The 21,709-nt window shown below is 47.5% G+C and overlaps 1 protein-coding gene across 1 annotated transcript in view; it reads right to left on the bottom strand.

The window, feature by feature from the left end:
- Positions 1-19,022, bottom strand: part of CDH3 (cadherin 3) — a 44,020-nt gene extending 24,998 nt beyond the window's left edge. Inside the window, 3 exon segments of the mRNA XM_058528123.1 lie at positions 18,212-18,332; positions 18,545-18,910; positions 18,913-19,022. Of these exon segments, the coding sequence (XP_058384106.1) occupies positions 18,212-18,332; positions 18,545-18,910; positions 18,913-18,993 (568 nt within the window). The 5' untranslated portion in view covers positions 18,994-19,022.
- Positions 19,023-21,709: the final 2,687 nt, after the last annotated feature.

The following is a 21,709-nucleotide window of genomic DNA, read 5'->3' as shown; positions in this document are numbered from 1 at the left end:
TACTTATTTTTATTGTAGTATAATTGACATAAAATATCCTATTAGTTTCAGGCACATATCATAGTGATTCGATATATTTATATACATTATGAAATGATCACCACAATAAGTCTAGTTACCATCTGTCACCATACAAAGTTATTACAATGTTATAGACTATATTCCCCATGCTGTACATTACATCACCATGACTTATTTATTTTATAACTGGAGGTTTGTAGCTCTTAATCCCCTTCACCTATTTCACCTGCCCCCCTACTGTATTTTTAATTGTATTTGAAAAATACCATTGGAAGGTGATCCAGAAAACTGGGCTTATGTGCGGAGACACCAGCAGCTAGGGAACAAGGATGAGACTTTTTACTATATGCTCTTCTAAATTCTGACCCACATGAATGCATTAGCTATTCAAACACTCATAAAAAATTAAGTCACTTTTCCCATTCTTAAAACAGCCTTGTTCCTAAGGGAAAGTCTTCAGCTAGCAGAGGGCTGGCCAGGTAAGTCAGCTATTTCCCTTAATGAGAGACTCGCAATGAGCTCTCCAATCCTGTCCTACCAGGTTACCCAGCAGGAGGCTAATGGACTGACTCCCCTATTACTCAGAAGCCTTAATCCCCCAAACTCGAAAAGCTGCCAGGAACCCAGAAACTCTCTTCCTGCTGTCTACAAAATCTCCTCCCTAGGAATGTACAACACACTTCACTACCCCATTTGCTGGCACATTTCCATTATTACATGGTTCCAAACATTTGTAGCATGGTATCAGGGCTGTCCACCTATTCTCAGAGGGGACAGTGCCAACAACCAAGAAGTCAGTAGTCACATACTCCAAGTATACGTGCCTCCACTCAGGCTGCATATCCCAGTTGCACCACAGGGCCTGACCTCATCAGTTCTAACCCGCATTCAGCTGGATGCAGCACACACCAAAGGGCGTGAGTCAGGTAGGCAGAAATAAGCTTCCAAGACCCACTCTCCCCGAGACACCCAGCTAAGTGTTTTCCCACCCAGATCCTCAAAAAATAACCTGCAAGGTGGATACTACTGCCCCCATTCTGACAACTCAGGAAACAAGAGGCAGCCAGGGGTTGAAGCGGCACAGGAAGCAGCTTCAGAGAGGTAAGTAAAATACCTAAGTATAAAGTAAATAAAGGATACGAGGCCCACAACTGGGAAGCAGCAGGACCAGATTTCAAGTCCTAAAGCAGAAAAGCAATGAAGAACACAGGATTTGGAGTCCGAAAGACTTGGGTTCAAATCCATATTGTGTGAGAATGAGACAGCTACTTCCTTGTCTGGAAAATGGAAATAATACCTACCTAACCTTCATAAGGTTACTGGGGTTGATTAAACGGGATAATGTTGGCACAGCACTAAGCACTGTGTCTGGCTCACAGTAAGCCCTCGTTAAAAGGTAACTTTAGCCTACTCACAATTAACCTAGGTTTCTGACTCCAAGTCTGGGCCTCTCTCTACACCACAGAGAAACAATCCTTCAAAGTGGATAAGGGATTAGCTACAAATGCTTTACCTGAGGGATGAAGCACCAAAGGGAGAAAGAAATACATAGGACCAAAGAGCATACAAGGGAGCTGGCTTAGCCTGCATTTGGAGAAAACTGTTTTGTAGGGGTGCTCTGTGATTACTGGGGCAGGGGTGAGGGGGTAGGGGGGTGAGGGGGGGGCAGGCAGAGGATGGAGATCTCACAGACAAGCTGACCTGCCCAGGGAAACTTGCCGAGGCACCTGCAGGAACATGAGCAGTTTTCTTTGCAAGCCATGAGTCACAGAGAGGCTGGTGAACGGTAAGCCCTGGGACAGATCATTACAACTTCCTCCCAGATGCTTCCTGGCTGTACTACTGGTTTCAAAATGAAACTGATCTGAAACCAAGTCTCATCATCACTCATCCCCCTTCTACATCGCCTTCTAACAGCTAGTGAAGTAAGCTGATTCCTGTTCCTGACTGCAGCCTAGCTCTACAAGGCCACAAATCTGGGCCAAGTCATGGGGGCATGAATGGGCTTGTATCAAATTCTTTCTGGGGCAAGTTGGTGAGCACTGATGAGCACATAGGGCAACAGTTCAGATCTTAAGGCTGGAAAACAGAGACCTAAACATAGCTTATACCTCCACACCCACTGGGCCCTTAAACAAAGTCATCTGACTGCTTTACACTCAGTTTCACCCACAGAGATTCTGCATCACAAAGCCAATGAACCTGATGAAGAGGTAGGTAAGTGCCATACCAATATAAATTGATAGCTTTCAGCATTGACCCTAAATACACAATTTCTAGAACATTGTTGAAGATGAGTTAGTAACTTGCGACAGCTTCTAGAGAAATTAAAAAAAAAAAAAAAAAAAAAATCAGAGCTCTGTGTAGCTGCCCTAGATAGAAAGACATCCAATGGAACCAGAAGTCCCTGCCCTGTTCTCAAAGCTCCTCCCTAAAGACCATCCGGCCAAGCCTGCCCTCAGACCCTGAAATGGCACCACTATAAAACTTGGGCAAGAAGAGTTGAGTCCCTGGGGTGCTGGAGCTGTTGAAATAAGAAAGCTTTTTAAATAGACATATAAGAACTGATGGATACTGGGCTGAGAACTCATTCCAGGCCTGCTTTTAGGTTAGAATTGCCTAGACACCTCCAAACTCCCAAGGGAACACCTCTGAAGGTCAGGAGCTTGTCTTCTTAGCCATGACATGGACATACTATGTAATCCCAGTGTCCAACCTTACTGGATGTACTGGCAAAATAAACCACCCATCTCTCTGGGGATAAAATGTCCTTCAAATGATCAATCTTGCCAGTTTCCCTTCTGATCTTCAGGCATTTTGACTAGAAGGGAAAAGTAATATCAGTTTCAAAGTGTTGTGGCCAAAAGACAGCTTGTGGGAGATGGGGGAGAAACAGTAGGGACATATCTAGCTCAGAAAGGAAACAAACTTGTTTTTACAGCTATCACTACCTTCTGTTAAGGGACTGCGATAAGAAGGTATAAGGGGAAAGTATGTGGAATTGTCTTGAAAGAAGATTCTGGAATTTTCCTGACTAAAACTACATATAGAAAAAAGTTCACTTACTAAGAAATACAAATTAAAAAAACAAGTGTTGCGGAATACTTGGGAAATGGGTGCTGCTATATATTGTTAGAAGGCGGGGGAACGTAAATTGGCACAATCTTTTCGGCAATTAAGAAGCCTTAAAAAAGCCCTCTGACCCAGCAATTGTTCTAGGAAATTATCCCAGATGGGACAAAAACCATACCTGCAAGGACGTTCATTAATGTTTGCTTACATAGTAAAATAAATAAATAAATAAAAGCTTAATAACTTAACTTTCAACAGAATACTTAAGTGTGCTACAGTCGCTCAAATGTCTAATCTATAGCCTTAAGTGTAGTGAAAAAAAAAAACCTATCAAGGAAAAACACTGCTCCGCTGAGGGGCAAAAAAGGTCACACAACAGCCATTTATAGTTTACAGCCTGAGCGTGACAATTATAACATAAAACATTAATATTTTTATACTTGTAAAAAAAAAAAAAAGGGAGCTGAGCCTCGGCACCAGGAAGGTGGACTAGCTCTGCCTAGGACCAATAATCTCCCAGGCTCAAGAAGCCCAAGAGGGCAGCAGACGAGCAGACCCTGATCCGCAAACATCAACGGGGCGGCAGCACAGGGAGCCCGCGAGGCATCCCGGGATACCAAGGGCGCTAGAGGCTGTTTGATTGACAAGGGAGCCGCCCCGCCGCATGCCGCGAAATGAAGCACCCAACGCACTCCACCCTCCCTGCAATGCCACAGCCACTTGGCGCCGTTAGAGGAGCCAGATTTTTCTTCCCGAAAGCAAGCCGAGAGCACAGCAAGCAGACCTGTCGCTGTGGAGATGTTTGTGATGATTCGTCACCATCTTCGGGACGCTAAGGAGTCGAGCACCGTGCTGGAGCTGAAGCACTTGGTGGAAGGCATTCTGAAGCAGCCACCGGCGCACCCCCGGCTTTACAAAGACGACCTGGACGACAGCATGACCCTGGCGGAGTGCGGCTACACCTGGCAGACGGCCCCCATTTACGCACCGTTCACCCTGCACCCGGATCTTCCTGCAGATGGAGTCAATGGGGCATTTGAGGCCTTCAGCTCAGAGCCCTTCTCCAACCCACCGAAGAGGATGAGGCTGGTTTGTTAAGGAAGCCAGGCTGTGTGGAGGGCGAGCTGTGGAGCAATGAAACAATGGGCTTTGGGCCCTCTCCCCACTCAGATCAGACACCTTCAACAAAGACTTAGGTAGGGAAATGGACCTGGAAGATCTATTGAAAATGTTCATTTGAAAGACAAAGGTGCTTGCCGCCGCCCCCCCCCCCCCCCTTAGCGGTTAAGTGCGCACTCTCCGCTACTGGCGGTGGGGGTGTTCTGATCCGTGGCGCGCACCTACTCACCGCTTCTCCGGCCATGCTGAGGCCGCGTCCCACGTTCAGCAACTAGAAGGATGTGCAACTATGACATAACAACTATCTACTGGGGCTTTGGGGGAAAAAAAAGGAGGAGGATTGGCAATAGATGTTAGCTCAGAGCCGGTCTTCCTCAGCAAAAAGAGGAGGATTAGCATGGATGTTAGCTCAGGGCTGATCTTCCTCACAAAAAAAAAAAATAAATAAAAAAGACAAAGGTACTTGATGGGTGGTGGACCTCCATTTTGCTTACCTTACAGTTTTTCCATAGTAAACATGTATTTGATTTGCAATCAGAATGAGATGTTGTGATTTTCTCCCTTCTGACTAGAAAAGTTATATGGTAACCTCACGTTGTTGAGGAGAAAACAGTTGTTTATAGGGGAGTTGGTTTTGCCTCTCTACAGAAAGCTCTTTGGAAAGAGCTACATTCCTCAGGTTCCTCCTTACCCTTGGGAGCTGGGTCTTCCCTTATAATCCCCAGAGAGAAACCCAAGCTGGGCTATCCTCCACAGCACTCTGGGAGTTTGGAACATGGCTGACTCAAAGCTCAGCATGAGGTGTGCCGGCTGGCTCACTGATTCCCATCCCCAAAGACCATACCAGAACAGAGATCCTAGTGATCAACCTGGAACATCTGGGATAGCAATTAAGGGTCTGGTGGGTAGAAGTGCTGCACTTTGGCCCTGCAGCCTTGGGGAAGTCACTTCATATTTAAGCTGTTTAATAGTAAGCACTCAACAAATACAAGCCCTTATTAATTTCCGGTCTCTAAAATGGGAACACACATACATACCTAGGCTTAGGTTAGGGCCAAACAAGACGTGTTGTGCTTTTCAAAGCACAATTAAGTATTAAAAACCAGGGAAAGTGATTTAAAAAGCAAAGCAAAAGAACAGGAAAGTGAAGGTCATTCAGAATCCTAATGTAAGATTAAGAAAGAATGGATTAGGGCCGGCCCCATGGCTTAGCGGTTAAGTGTGCGCGCTCTGCTGCTGGCGGCCGGAGGTTCAGATCCCGGGGGCGCACTGACGCACCGCTTCTCTGGCCATGCTGAGGCTGCGTCCCACATACAGCAACTAGAAGGATGTGCAGCTATGACATACAACTATCTACTGGGGCTTTGGGGGAAAAAATAAATAAAATTACAAAAAAAAAAAAAAAGAATGGATTAACTGCCATAGAGGCAAGCATCAGAAATTAAATTCAAAATGCCCTGCTTCTTTCATTCACATCTCACCAATTTGTTCCTTTCTTTTAGATGTTCTCTAAAAGTGATACATTTAGCTCTTCACAATGGCCTTCCATGATATCACCAAGTAATGGTTCCCAAACACAGCTGATAGAATCACCTGGAGAACTTTTAAAGAATCCAGATTCCTTGCCTCCAGACCACCCATTATTTCTGCTGAATCAGTTTCTGGAGGTGGATCCGGGGAAGGTGGTTTGTTGGTTTTTTCAAGTTCCTGATTCTCTCATTTATTTCACATAAGTAGGTCAATTGATGTGCTTTTTGAGGGCATTTCAGAAGACGTATCAAAATTTCAAATGTCCAGAGCCTTCCTCCGAACAACACATATATCTGTCTATTCAGTATCGCCCCCTGGACGTTTTAAAGGTACCTTGAAATCAATGTCAAAAAGCAAACTCATGATTTTCTTTACTTTGAGCCTAAATATAGTGCTTTCCCACTGTCTCCCAGGGAACAACATACACACTCAGCTACTCAAACCCAATATCTGGGTCTCAGAAGCAGCCGAGAGTCTGGGTCTAGAGTACATGGGCTCAAATTTCAGTTCCACTACTGACTCTGGGCAAGTTTGTTCCCTCACCTATAAAATGGGAACGATGCTAATAAAATCCACCTCAGTTAAATGAGCTAATACTTAGCACAGTTCTGGGATATGGTTAGCCAGCATCATTATTTTCCTTGACCATTTCTCCCTCAGGCTCCCCTTTCCAGTCAATCACCAAGTTTCATGCCTGGGTCTTAGTACATACAACATCATCTTTAGCTAAATGAATGCAAAAATCTGTATTTAAAAAGAAGGATCTTTTAAAAATGCAACAGATGATACATTTGAGAAAATGAAATGAGATTACTTCCCTGTTTGAAACTCATTAATGGTGTGCCATTGTTCTTAGGATAAAAAACAAAATCTTTAATGTGCCCAATCTCTATCTCCACTGTCTAGCCACATTAGTTCCTTCTCTTAAATGCATCATAACCCCCTTACCATATGGCCTTTGCACATCATGCTCCCTCTGTCTAGAACAGTATCTCCCTACATTCCCACTCCAATTTTACCCAATTCACTCGAACATCTTGCAGATCCCAATTCAAATGTTACTTTCTCGGGGAAAGCTTCCCTCAACCTTCCCAAAGTAGATCAGTTTCCCGTTAAAAACTCTCCTAGTTCTACATAATTTCTTCCATAGAATTTATTACAACTTGTAATGATATGTTTACTTGTTATTATCTAATTGTCTATCTTCCTTACTAGTCTCTTTGCTTGTCACTGTACCCCAACGCTAAGCACAGTACCTGGTACAAAGCAGGTGTTTAATAACTGTTGAATGAACTATGCAAATCCTCTGACCCAACAATTTTGCTTCTAGGACTGCATTCTAAAGAAAAATGTACACAAACTATAACAATGCTGCTGTTATTACCACCAACACCTAACATTTATTTACTGCATGCTTTTTCATACACTAACTCACTTAATCCTCACTACACCCTTATGAGATCCTTATTATTATCCCTATTTTACAGATGAGCGAACTGGGGCATAGAGGTTAAGTAACTTACCCAAGTTTCCACAGCTAGTAAGTGGGTAAACAGATTTAACCCAGGCACTGTGGCTCCAGAACTCCAGCTCAGGCACTCTATACAATTTCTTGTTAATGCCGTGGAGTTGATTCCAACTCCTCGTGACCCTGTGTACAGCAGAGCGGAACCCTGCCCGGTCTTTTTGCACCATCCTCTCACTTTATGGTGCTATATCAGACAACATTCAACTGCTATTCTCAGGGTTTTCATGGCCAATTTTTTCTGAAGAAGGTGGCCACGTCTTTCTTCCTAGTCTGTCTTAGTCTGGAAGCTCTGCTGAAACCTATCAACCATGGGTGATCCTGCTGGTATTTTTTTTATTTTTTATTTTTTTGCTGAGGAAGAGTCACCCTGAGCTAACAGCTGTTGCCAATCTTCCTTTTTTTTTTTTTCCTGAGGAAGATTAGCCCTGAGCTAACATCTGTTGCCAATCCTCCTCTTTTTGCTGAGGAAGATTGGCCCTGGGCTAACATCCATGCCCATCTCCCTCTACTTTATATGGGACGCTGCCACAGCATAGCTTGAGGAGCAGTATGTCGGTCCACGACTGGGATCCGAACCTGTGAACCGTGGGCCGCCAAAGCGGAGCGTGCAAACTTAACCACTAAGCCACCGGGCCGGCCCAATCTTCCTCTTTTTTTTGTATGTGGGCCACCACCAAGGCACGGCCATTGATGAGTGGTGTAGGTCCGTGCCCAGGAACCGAACCCAGGCCACCAAAGTGGAGCACGCCAAACTTATCCACTAGGCCACCAGGGCAAGCCCACTCTGCTGGTATTTGAAATACCGGTGGCAAGGCTTTCAGTATCTCAACAACACGCAGCCACCACAGTATGACAACGGAGAGACGGGTGGTGTGGTTCCCTGACTGGGAAATGAACCCGGCTGTGGCGGTGGGAGCACCGAATCTTAACCACTAGACCACCAAGGCTGGCATATATTATAATATGGTTATATGTTATGCAAGCTTCAATTGCAGAAATTTGAAATGGTGCCATAAATGTTAAAATCTCACTTTGTATGCTAAGTTTGAAGAAGTGCAAATCCCTCAAATTAAGAAAAAGTGTAAAAAGTCACATAATTCCAAAGCCGGAGAGACTAGTGAATTGTAAGCATTCCCCTAGCTCCCTCACCCCACACACATACATTTCATATGTTCATATGAGAACACAAGTCTTGAATCATGGGAGTCATGATTTGAGGTTTTCAAGAATGCATTCTTTACATCAATGCAACCGCCCTGTACAAGACTGTTTATTACAGCAATATTTGGGTTTAAGAAAGAACCCATAAGCATCTCCTGAGCGAAAATAAGATCAGAAATGAGTATCCTCTTTAAGAATGGAAATCAACTTCTATTCAGCAAAATGCTTGCGGAACTAGATTTTGAAATCTAAAGAAAAACTTGAGAAAAATATCTTTTGCCTTGACTGAATGTCACATTCTCAAGCTCTCAACACCCAAGGAAAATAATGCTAGTGCTAATAAATTTGACAGTTTACTTGAGTTATGCAATTTAAATTTTTTTTATTTTTGGTGATTTCAAATGCTTTTGAAACATTATTCAGATAATTAAGTCATAAAACAATGGTTAGTGTGAAAACCAATGATTTTTGAATGGTATAGCACCCTTATTAAGCTTACTGCAAAGCCTGTTCTTTTTTTTGTGTGTGTGAGGAAGATCAGCCCTGAGCTAACATCCATGCCAATCCTCCTCTTTTTGGTGAGAGACTGGCCCTGGGCTAACATTCATGCCCATCTTCCTTTACTTTATATGGGATGCTGCCACAGCATGGCCTGACAAGCGGTGCATCGGTGTGCCGGTGCACACCTGGGGTCCGAGCCCAGGCCGCCAGCAGCAGAGTGCACATACTTAACTCCTATGCCACGGGGCTGGCCCCCAAAGCCTGTTCTTAAAGGCATTATTCAAACATAAAAGCTTAATTTATCCAGATAGGGTTAAGATAAACAATTCATTTGATCATCTTTCTACAGCAATCTTTCCTAATAAGGCGATTCCTGATAGCTGGATTTCTAAAAATCCAAACACTTTACAATTTTTATGTTAACTCCTCCCCACTTCCACATATGTAAAAGATAAAAATAGGGGATTAGCTAAATAAATCATGATATATCCACCATGTGGAACACTATGGAGCAGTTAAACAAGAGAGATGTGTATTTAACGGTCTGGAAATGCCTGTGATGCCTGTGATTCAGTAAGTTAAAAAAGCAAGTTGCAGAATAACGTTTGTATGCATGATATAATCCAATTCTTTTTTTTTTTTTTTTTTTGGTGAGGAAGATCAGCCCTGAGCTAACATCCATGCTAATCCTCCTCTTTTTGCTGAGGAAGGCCAGCTCTGAGCTAACATCTATTGCCAATCCTCCTCCTTTTCTTTCCCCAAAGTCCCAGTAGATAGTTGTATGTCATAGTTGCACATCCTTCTAGTCGCTGTATGTGGGACGCGGCCTCAGCATGGCCAGGGAAGCAGTGCGTCAGTGTGTGCCCAGGATCCGAACCCGGGCCGCCAGCAGCAGGGCACGCACCCTTAACCGCTAAGCCACGGGGCCGGCCCTGATATAGTCCAATTCTTGTTTTAAAAATTCCTGTATGCATACATAACTTTTTTTGTACATAAAAAGGTCTATAAGGATTCACATTAAACCATTAACTGTGCTTATCCTTAGGGAGTAGAACTAAGGAAGAATGTTCATGTGTTTATTTCTGATTTGCTTCTATTGAGAGGCAGTGGAGTTCAGTGGTTAAAGCTCAGGCTGCTTGGATTTGAATCCAAGCTCTACTATTTATTAGCTGTGTGATCTTGGGCAAGTTACTTAACCTCTCTGGCCTCAGTTTCCTCATTGTAAAATGGGGATAATAATAGTACTACCTACCCTAAGAGATGTTATGGTGATTAAATGAGCTGATACATGTAAAATGCTAAGAACTTAAGAGCTGTACCTGTCACATAGCAAGTGCTACATATTTTATTGAAAAACATTGTCTTTACAGTGAACATATTCACGTATTAATGTAAAATCCCAACCAGCCAGCCCAACCCTACATAAACAGTATAAAATAGTATATATGGAGGGGAGTGTGATATAAATAAAAAGCTCCCTAGGCAATTCTGATAATCAGTCAAACTTGCAAACTACTGACTCAGAGGCCAAAGGCAGGGGTAAACCAGGTGGAGTATGGTTGAGTCCCAGTTGGGGAATGCAGGAGAATTCTAGAAGTGGAAAAAGACCACAAAAGACAAGAAAATAGCAGGTCTTGAAGCCCTGGTGGGAAGCCCCAGCTGGATCTGACTCCACAAGGAGAGGGAAGGGTGTGGGCCTGGCATCTTGTTCTGGCTTGTGTGTGGAGAGCCCACAAGTAGCTGTCTTTTCTCCCTGCCTGAAGCTACAACAAGATGGGGCTCGTTGTGAGAAGGCAGCTAACTTTAAGCAAGACACCCAGGAAGGTAGTTGAGCCCTCCATCCCTGCCCTCAAACTGACCAACCAACAGTCTACCTTCTCATACCTCCAGGGCTACGGGAGGTACTTCTACACACAGGACAGTTAAAACCTCAAAGCCAAGGAGCTGGGACCAGACTAACTTGCCTCAGGCCACATAGTTTGGGATGAGAAACCAGGCCTAGAACCCCATTTTCCCTTGCCTGTGCCCGGATGTACACCATCAAACCTGTCCCCACTGCTGGATTTGACAAGAATGTGAAGAATTTTTGAATGGACCTGGACATGAGGGCAAGAGAAAGCAGAGAGTATGCTATGGCTCCCAAATTTTGGAGAGGAATCTTCTCAGAAAAATACACATGTACTCTTGTACACAATTAATTCCAGGGGAGCAAAGACTTCCTAAAGCTAATGTGCGACCCTGAGGTTGGAACCCCTGGGTAAGATCAATCTACTTCTGGTCTCCAACATAAGTTTAAGGTTTCTTGGTAATAGAGATGTAATTTTGAACTAATCTTATGTGCTCTTCAACAAACAAAAGTGGGATTACTGACATTGGGGGGAAGAGGAAGGCCTGCGATTGTGCCTCCTCAGCCCCATTTCCCCATCTCACCCTTGAGATGCCCCCAAGTCCTAGGGGAGGACAGATCTCTCCTCCCTAGGGTTCTGTGGAGCCTAGAGAATCTCTCATGAGGGGGAAGCAGCCACCAGCACTGCCACCTCCTGGCCGTGTGGCCCTGGCTCTGAGTGGTCTCCTCAGATTTCAGACAGCAACAAAGCCAGAGTTGAGTTCACAGATGGGGTAGAGGGGGAAAGGAAGGTGTTCATCTGGCTTTCTTTCCCAGGATAAGGCATTTTGGTTCACTGAGCAAGCAGCAGGACCCCAACACAACTGAAGTCCAGCGGGACCATAGCTGCTGCAGCCTGGAGGGGATTCTGTCAGCTTGAGGAATTTAGAGACCACCAATGCTCTAGGTAACCCAGAACCACAAAAGTGCCCAGATTTGGCTGGGGGAGGGGGCACAGCGTTTATGTCAAGCTCCTCCACTCAGAGCAAGGTGGGGGTGGGGTGAGGAGAGGCAGAAGACGAGTAGCCAGAAGCAGATTCTCTGCTGAGAGCTGTCAGGGAGAATGGTATCTGAACCCTCCCTATTCCCCCACATCCTAAAAGGGAGGCCAGGGGTCTCGGATAGAAGTGCCTGGTGATTAACAGAGGCCTGTGGAGGGAACAGGAATTTGAAGCTCTTGGGTCAGAAGTTTAACTATTTCCAATCTTCCCGCAGCTTAACTGGGGCCAGAAGACTCACGACCTCTTCCCCTCTCTCACCTAACTCCCAAATGGTTAGTACCTCACACTTAGGAGTCCAACCTGGGTTCAAATCTTAACTCCAAATTTACTAGGTAGGTGACCTCGGAAAGGTTACAAAGTTACAAGCCCCAGTTAAATGAGACCAACTCTACCCCCCTCACGGGGCTTTTAGGAGGATTAAAGGGGTTTATTACATAAAGTACATACTGTAGTTTCTGGAACTCAGTAAGCTCTCAGTAAATGGTGTTTAGGTTGCATTTTTTTTGTCTCGTTTTGTTGGAAAGCCCGTCCTCACCAGCCCTGCTGCCTGGCTTGGCAATGCCAGGAAACTAAATGAAATGAAGAGAAAAATTCAACTGAGGCTGACCATGTCCTAGGGGTCTGGGAAAAGTCCGAAAGGGGAGTCAAGAATGGATGCTGAGGTGGGGCCCAGTGTCCTGGTTCCAGAGGAGACCTCAGAGACGCAGCCACTTCTCCTGTCTTTCCCAAACCCCTTGCTGCCTCTGTTATGGGATAGGACAAATTCCAAGCTAGACTGGACCCTGCCTACTTCTCCTTTTGCCTCCCCCAACCTCACACTCCATGGTCCAGCCAGACTAAATATGGGTTCCTGGACCCCATATGCTGTTCCTTTTCCAGGAACACTCTCCGCTACCTCTCATGCCCCAACCCCCTTGCCTAACTCTTCCCCAGCCTCTGGCTTGGACATCACTTCCTCCAGGTCCACCCGGCCCCCACCCAAGAACACGTCAGCAGCCCTTCTTATGTGACTCCACATTTTTTCTCCCCCACCTCCCACTTGATCATATATTATATATGTTACATATATAATAAATATTATACTTAATATATGTGTGTGTGTATAACTTATTTTGTCTGTCTCCCTCCACTAGCAGGTAAATGGCTCCTGAGGCCTGGATTTTGTGCATGTTTTGCTCACTAACGTATCCCCAGCACCTAGAACAGTACCTGGCGCTTAGTTGGTGCTCAATAAGTATGTTATTCACTATTAAATTCACTATTCACTATATAAAGGATTCACTATTAAAACTGCCTGGTGGCTGATCTGCTTCATCCTCTAATCGGGGAGCTCACTGAGGTTAAGGAGCTACGGGCCTTGCTCGCCTCTGAACATCTAGCACCCAGCAGGTACTCAGAAATTTGTTGGTTGAATGACCACTCAGCTTGGCCTTGGGTCTCAGACACTTCCCTGTCTCTATAACGAGGGAGGAGTTGGACTCTACCACCCTAGCCATATGAGGAGGCTGCTGTGCACCCACACACTGGCCAGGATAAAACTCTCCACCCAAGAAGAAGGCTTCACCTAAGAAATTCAGGGCCCTTTCCAGATTCCCTTTCTACTTTGGGGGAAAGTAACAAGCATTAGCTTCAGGACCAATAAAGGATACCCTCCAAGACAAAGGCTATGACCAAATACATAATAAAGACTTGCTGTCTCTTAGCATAGGGCCAGGTAAGAATCAAGAATCCAGAAGGGACGGGTCTGGTAAGGAGACTGTTGGAGGAGGGGGATGGTAGATCCAGAAGAGACTCAGCCACATCAAGACAAAGAAAAGCTGACTTCTTAGTACACAGCCACAGTGCTGAGATTCTCAGGTCATCCTCAGTTAACTCAGCAATTATGCTCCCAGGTATGTACCTTAGAGATTGCATGTGTAGTTTCACCAAAAGTCTGGAATAATAATGTTCACAGCAGCACTAATCGTAACAGCCAAAACATGGAAACTTCTCAAACACCTATCAATAAGTAGAACTGTAGATAGTCACATAATGGAATCAATCACACAATGAGAATCAACTACAATCATATCCAGAACTATAGAAGAATTTCACAATGTGTAGTAAAAGAAGCCAGATCCAAGAGGATATTCTGTATGATTCTTTTACATAAAATTCAAATACAGGCAAATTAATCTATGGTATTAGAAGTCACGACAGTGCTTTTCTTGTGGAGGAGGATAGAGACTGGGAAGGAAGGGGCATTTGAGGCATGGTAATGCGGTTTGTGTGCTTGATCTGTGTGCTCGGTACATGGGGGTTTTAAATTTGTGACGTTCATCAAGCTGTACACTTATCAGCCCAAAGCACTTTTGTCCACATATGTTATTCTTCAATAACAGTGGTTCTCTGAATGGAGACAGTTCAGCCTCAGAATCAAAGCCTTAACTCATTTGGGGAGGGGAAGCCCTTCTCTCCCTCCTTCTCCATCATCCTCCAAATGCTTTGCAGAGCTGTAGTTTCCAGCCCTTGGAGAGCTCATTGCTCATTGTAAGCAATGCCTTCCTCACTCAGCAAAGAGGTGAGCTCACCCTGCACTGGGTAACCTAGGAACAGAGTGCCACGTGAGGAGGTGGGTAGACTAGAGGTTGGAGACCTGCTCCCCAGGCACAGGCTAACAGTGATGTACGACAGGCTTCAGCAACCAACCCTACTCCGCTGCTAAGCCGGGAAGGCAGCCGGCCAAGCTCGAAACCCCAGTTCCCAGATAATCATTCCTCAGAGGCAGATTTATTGGGCATTGTAGAATCCCCCTGGGTTTGAACCCTGGCCTTCCTGCTGACTGCCCCAGTGACCTCATGTCAAGTTCCTTACCCCCTTTTTACAGTTTAAGGGGAAGTTACCACCACCTGCTTTGCAAGGCAGTCATAAGCATAAAAAATAATATTAGACTGTAAGTTCCCCAAGGGCAAGGACTTAGTTTTGTTCATTGCCTTAGCTGCAGTTCTAGAACAGTGCCTGATACATGCAGATGCTAAATGTATGTTAACCGAAGGAATAAAATATAAATACAGGGCATAGCCCAGAATGGGGGATCCAAAAACAGGGCAATTTTTACACAAGTTGAAATAAGCAAAACCATCCTGAAGTTAACTCATGCTCAGTCAGATTCATTACCAAACTTTGAAGTTTCCTACCAAAGCTAATAAGGGTTAGCTTTAATCTCACCCAAATGCTGACTAAGGGTGAGCTGAACCTGCTGAGGGGCCATAATGAAGTACTGGGTTTCTTTACCGTAATTAAGCTGCCTCTCGCAAATGTTTACCATTAAGGATGTATAGACAACTTCAGGTCACTCACTTTTAACCACTGCACTAGTACCACGCAAGTCCCTTCCTCCCACCTCTCCTTTGTCTTTGCTTCTAGACCACACTTGAAGGAAGGCAGACTGCAGACTGTGGGGTTGAGGTGTGGGAACATTCCTGCTCTACCTCCCTCCAAATTATCCTCTCACTCTTGGTCTAGGCAAGCCCAGCTTCACCTGACCTAAGCCCCCATCACTAGGACACTTCGAGACTGTATCCAAGCCAGTTTCCTTTACAGGAATGTTTCAGGAGAACCCTATGATAAAACGGAATAAATGACTAAGTGCTTTTGGGGTAGAGGGTTGTTATTGGTGTCTGCGGGATTTGGCGCTCCAATATTCCACTTCTTTATTTCACCTGCTTCCCACTTTCTAGTGATAAAAAACGCCACAGAAGTTGGGAGTTAGGAACTTCCATTCAAGTCCCAGCTGGTCACTGCAGTGATGGCTTTGGTGAAACCACAACCACTCAGGTTTCATCTGTAAGATTGTCAAGATTGTCATGATTCATGTAAATACCTACTGAGTATCCTATTAAGGACCAGGTCCTGGACATAAACCTAGAGGTAAAAGTGATGCCTGTGACCCTCAAGGAAGCTCACGAGCTGTTTAGTCTAGTGAATTGAATCCATTAAGCGGTTCCTCTGTTTCTCCACCTTTAAAACTTTCGGCAGGGCTGGGCAACAGGGTTTCTGAAGTCCCAACTCTGAGATTAAGAGCTCAAGTTGTTTAATATTTACCTTACCAGCTTCCAGAGAATGTCAGGAGAATAAAGCAAGCTCAGAGCTGTGGAAGTGCTTTGAAGAAGAAAATGCACATACAAACAAGGTATTAATTATATAGGATAATTTCTTTGAGCTCAACTTCATAGACACCTGTGATATTCATAACCCAGGGGCAAACAACAGGGGCAACTGTTCCTTAGCAATATGGAAACTACTGCCTGTTTGGCCGAACTTGAGAGTTTGTATGTACCCTGAGGATAACCCTTTCAACGTGGCTGGATCCAGGCTGGGGCTCCTGTGTACTGAGGATGGGGAGCTGGGGTGGAGGTGGGGAGGTAGAAAGATGTCAGCAGCTCAGGAGTAAGGGGAGAAATACCAATATTTTTTGTTAGGGAGTCCCAATTTATTGGGACCAATTGGACCCAGAAATTTGCTTTTACTTACAAAAGAGGGTGATAGCCTATTTCACGGGAAGACTGCTCTAAGAACTCGTCATGTTGCAGGAAGGCGCAAGGTTAGCCCAAGCACGTTAACCCACTCTTTGTTTTTTAACCCAGGTGTGCTCCTGGCATGAACCCACCATTTTCACAACCATGAACCAGACATCCGGGAAAGCGGAATTTTCTCAAAAGTTTTAAAATGTCTGACGTCACCGAGAAACACTTGCCAACTGGACCGTGAAATCGAAAACCTGATCACCGCTTCCCCTCAACAACCTCAAGCTTAGTGAAGTGTCAGTTAATCTGATATTTCTTGGTCAATAAGAAAGATAAGGCACAGACAACACTCAAAGCCATAGCCTGCTCTCCAAGACTGTAGTCGAAGAACTTGACAATGAGGGGGAAGGGCATAGATTTGGCAGAGGTCTGGTTAGCCATAAAGCTTCCTCAGGGAGCCGGAATTGGATTTGGGGCCCTGCCCAAGTTAACATTTTTACAGGTTGGCTGAGTTGCAGTTCTTAGCCAGTCCATAATAAACCCACATGCAAGAATTTAAAGTTTATGAGGCATGGCCTCTTAATGCCTCTCCTTGGCTCCTACAGCCAGGAGTTTAAGGAGCCTGGCCTAGCCTGGGTGTTAATTGTTTTGTCAATCTGCAGAGTTATTTGGGAAAAGAAAAAAAGGCTTCCACAGACTCAAGGCCTCCAATCCTCTTTTGGAGAAACAAAGGAGAGCCATTCTGTGCCCTAGGCATCACACCTCCACAGTCAAGCTGTGGGCATTTGTACCTGGGGTGAGGGGTATGTTGATGGGGGCATTAGAAAAATGCTACGTGGCAACCGTCTTAATTGTTTTGAAAGCCGGGTAAACTGTAGATCCCTTCCCCAGAAAAATGCATACACAAGGTCTTAGAAATTTCACAGGTTCAAGATCCTCTGGAACCCCACCCAAGGATCCTGGGTTACACTTCTGTTTAAGAACTAGGGTTTGATTCAGGGGAGGAACCCCCACTGTACTGGATGGATGGAAAGAGGCCTTCATAAGTGGCAGCTGCCTGGGTCTCATAACACACTGGTTCTTCACACCAAAATGACCCCACACTCAAATTTTTGAACTTGGAGTCGGGGGGATAAGTAATTGAGAGATCAAAAATGTGCTTTGATCTCCCATCCACCGCCCTTGCAGCTCAAGATCTTCCGGCTTGGGACCCCCTACTCACCCAAGTGCCCTAACATTCCAGTCCCAAGACCCCCCGGGGGGTGTCCCCAGTGCTGGATGGCCCCAGCCCAGGTGTGCCAGGCCCAGTTTCCAGGGAGGCTGCAGGGGCGCAGGCCCTCCGGGAAAGGCAGGGTTAAGAGTGCATTCCAGCTGCCGGGGAAGAAGGGGGGCAGGCGGGGGAGGGGAGCGAAGAAGAGAAACAGACCCGGTCTGTCTGTCGGAGACACAAAGCACGGTACACAAAGGGGGCCCGAGAGAGGGGCGAAGGGGGCTGCCCGGGGCACGGCTCATCCTCACACCTGCGCGGGGGTTGAGGGAGGAATGTGGACGGCGCATTCCTCCGCTGGGGCCAGCGGGGTAGACCTTCCCACGTCCGGGCGGAGTAAGGAGCTCAGCTGCCCCGCACCCCCTCGCACCCCGAAGGAGGGCGTCAAGGTAAGCTGCCGCCGCGAGGCAAGGAGGGGTTCGACCTCAGAGGGCGCTATGCTCTCCGTCCTTCGCCGTCAGCCGCCCACCCCCATGCCAGCCCCCGAGACGCTTCCTGCGTCTCCCCCATACCTGAGGCGGCACCAGAGGCCCCCCCCAAGCCTAGACACCCCTCGTGCGGGCCACACGGGAGCAGCCCCCACCCCGCAGTTCCACCCGGCGGGCTCTTGGAGGGTCTTACCTTTCCCTGGCGCCTGGCCCGGCTCCAGCTCCACGCCTCCCGCCTCCAAGGTCACTTCAGCTTCCCCGAAGCCCGCCCCACACGGCTCGGAAGCCACGCACGGGAGCCAGCAAACCTGCGCCTGAGGGAAGAGACGGAAAAGAGGGAGGGAGGCAGGGTCACAGGCGTGCCCGGCCCTGCACACCCATCCCGGGATTCCTTACCCGGCTCCCTGGACTACTTTGACCCCCAAGGAGCCCAGCCCCGCGCTCTCCCCGACGCCACCGCCACGTGCGGACCCCGCCCGCCCTCCAGGGAGCATCCCGGCCGGGTCAGGGCAAGCCAGTGGAGTACCTGGAGTAGGAGGAAGAGGAGGGACGCGAGAGGGCCACTAGGGAGCCCCATGGCTGGACAGAGAGGAGTGAAGAAGCTGCCGCGACGGCTGCTTAGCGCTCCACTAAGCTCTCCGCAAGCCTTTGAGCACCGCGGTACGAGGGAGCCAGCGGGAAGAGGCCAGGTGAGCGCAGGTAGGTGCTGATTGGCCCAGCGCCGCAAGGTCCCGCCCCCTCGCAGGTGGGGCCGCGGCTGGCGTGGTCCAGGCATCCGCGAAGCCCCTCCTGTCCTCTGTGGTGCCCTCCTGCGTTCTCTGGGCCTTTCTGGAGCTGCTCCCGGCAGGGAACCAGGCCCTGTCTCACAGCTTCTGGGTTGGGGGGGGGCACAAAACATCCCACCCCACTCCTCAGTATGCGAAGAAAAATGTTTCTGTGCCTTGCGGCTACAGTGGAAAAAAAGTGGAGACGCATCTGAACCCGACTGGAAACAGAGGCGCCCCATTCATGCTCCCCCGAGCCGCTCTGTTATCCAAAGCTTTGATGGAGGCCGGGTGTGTCCGCTCCACACCGGGCTACGGTGAGGGCTGCCCCCTGCCTCTTTCTTCACCTCCCACGCCAGCTGGCTCTGAGGACTCCGAGGATTTAAAACTGGCAGTGAGGTCCCGAGGGACTGCGTTACAGAATTTGCTACAACTTGCGGAAGACTCTTCACTTCCCTTGCACAGCCAAACAAATGGAGGCTAACACAGACGGTCCCCGAGTTCCCGAAGCCGTGGTGGCGCCAAAGGGCTGGAGGTAGAGGGGTGATTATTAGCCCCATCGTCTCCAGCAACACCCCCCCTCCAAAAAAATATAACACTTTTTCGACTTTATGTAAAATGTAAATAAAGGCATTTAAAAAACACGACTTTTTATTTGTCTAAAATACTGAATATAATCTAAGTAAAAACTATGCTTGCTGCGCAAATCAGCCTTCCAGTCAGCCTCCCTTCGAAACAGCTCTTCTACGTCCTTCCTGGGAGACATGCGGCGGAGCTGGGATTCCTTCCTCTACTTTAGACCTGAAGTGCTTTCGTCTTCGCGGCACAAAAGTGGGCCCCGGGCACAGAAACGGTCCTGAGACTCGCTCTCTCCACCCTGCACGCCCTCTCCCCCCGAGCTGAGCTTTCCTACCCTCTTGTTCCGAGGCGTCCACACCTTCCCCAGCTGCCTTGAGAACCCCAGGCTGACGCCTCCTCGTCCTCTCCCTCCCCCTCCCTGGCTCAGATTTAGGGGTTTGAGGAGGAGACTGGAGTCTCTAATTATAGATTCTTTGGCCCTCAAGGGCTAACCTGGCCTGCCTGTCCTTCCCACCACTAGGCCTGTGGCTAAGAGGAGAACGGTTTGTTTTGCGACGGTGGGAGTCCTCTCTCTAGCCGAGCATCGCCTCTGGGGCCGCACCGCCTGCGTTCAAACCCAGGTTCCACACTTATTAGCGCTGTGGTCTCAGGCCAGTGAAATAACCCCTCTGAGACTCAGTTCTGCATGCGTCAGTCAAATGGGGCTATTATGACACCTGCCCTCTAAAGTACTAGGATTAAATGAACTAATACATATAGGCGAGGATAAAATTAATTACCATGTTTAAAACGCTAAACTCAGCACCTGGCACAGACCAAGTGCCCAAATGTTGCCTGGTATCATTGCTTCAGGATCCGGCTCATTTGTCCTCCGCCGCCGCCTCGCGAGCCATTTCTCTCCTCTGTAGCACCCTCACATTCCCCAAACTAAGAGAAGGAGAAATGCTGTAATCCTTCAATTTCACGGCTGAAGGTAAGGCGAGCAACTGGCATCTGGTATCACGGGAGCACTCGGTTACCCGGCCTGTGGTCCCAAGCAGGTGTGAGTTGGGGGTGGACAACAAGCAGGAAAAGCCCGAGGCGTCTCGCTGAGCTCCGCGCCTCCCTCGCCTCGCTCTCCCGCAGAGGGCGCTTTCCGCGCCCGAGGGGAGGTTAGATACCCGCATCGCCGCGGCGCAAACTCCAGACCGTACCCGGTGGCCCCGCCTACCCTCGCCTCGCAGGTTCCCCTGCGCCGGCCCGGAGCCAGATGAAACCATTAGGCGGACAGTTAAACACAAACGAGCCTCGGGATACAGGCCCTAATTAAGTAAACACCCGGCTGGAGGGCTGTTGAGCGCGCTCATTTCCGCCTCCTTCTAGGGCACTCAGCATTCCGGGCGGGGAGAGGAGAGGAGAAATTGAGAGTCAGCTCTTCTGCCTGCAGCTTGGACCACGCTGCTATCTTTTCATAGCTCCCATTGTCCGTCGTTCATTCCTTCACTCATTCATTCAACAAATATTTGCTGATAGCCTGCTATGTGCCCAAGCAGTGGAGACAGAACAGCGAACAAAACAGAGAAACATCCCTGCACCCTTGGACCTTCCATCCCAGAGTGTGGGGGGGTCGAGGAAAATAAACAAGTAAATGTTTAATGTTAGACAATATGTGCTGGGTAGAAGAACAAGGACAGAATGGGAAGTGCCAATTCACGGAACAGAAGGTAGTGTTGGAAATTGTAAATAGAGTGATCCAGAAGGCGTTTCCATCCGGGTCCAGCAGGAGACGGAATCCAGCTTAGATGGTTCAAGTCTTAGTGAAGGGACTAGAGAAATGGGCCAAGTTCAGGGATCCAACAGGGGTTTTGAGGCATCAGGGACCAGCAACAGCAGAAAGGGTTACAGCTTTGAGGACTGAAGGGCAAAGGGAGGAAAAGGGTGTCATTGGAAGTCGGAGGTTGGGAGGGAGTTGGGGATAGAGGACCACCCCTCCCAACTGCAGCTGTGGTCCAAGAGGGACGCCGCCAACTGCCCAGAGCAGAGCAGGGAGGACACAGAGAAAAATACCCCAACATCTCTCTCCTTCTGCCCTTCATCTTCTGGCAGTGCCTCCCATGGACCAAACCCACCCAGAAGCCTGCGGGCAAGAAAGCGCAGGTGGTGGGGTCCATAGTCGTCATTCTCCCCAGGCACAGGGCAGGGCAGAGAAAGGCAGAAAATGGATGAGGGGCAGATGAGCAACTGGGAAAGCTCAGAGGCCTCACTGAGAAATAGACATTTGAATAAAACCTGAAGGAAGAAAAGGAGCAAGTTATGATAAGGATGTCTGAAGAAAGAGAATTCCAGGCAGAGAAAACCGGGCAAAGGTC

The sequence above is a fragment of the Diceros bicornis genome, chromosome 32, assembly GCF_020826845.1.
Source record: "Diceros bicornis minor isolate mBicDic1 chromosome 32, mDicBic1.mat.cur, whole genome shotgun sequence".
In the NCBI taxonomy this organism is placed as follows: domain Eukaryota; kingdom Metazoa; phylum Chordata; class Mammalia; order Perissodactyla; family Rhinocerotidae; genus Diceros; species Diceros bicornis.
The sequence above is the reverse complement of the archived record's forward strand: the minus strand, read 5'-3'. Positions and strand labels throughout refer to the sequence as shown.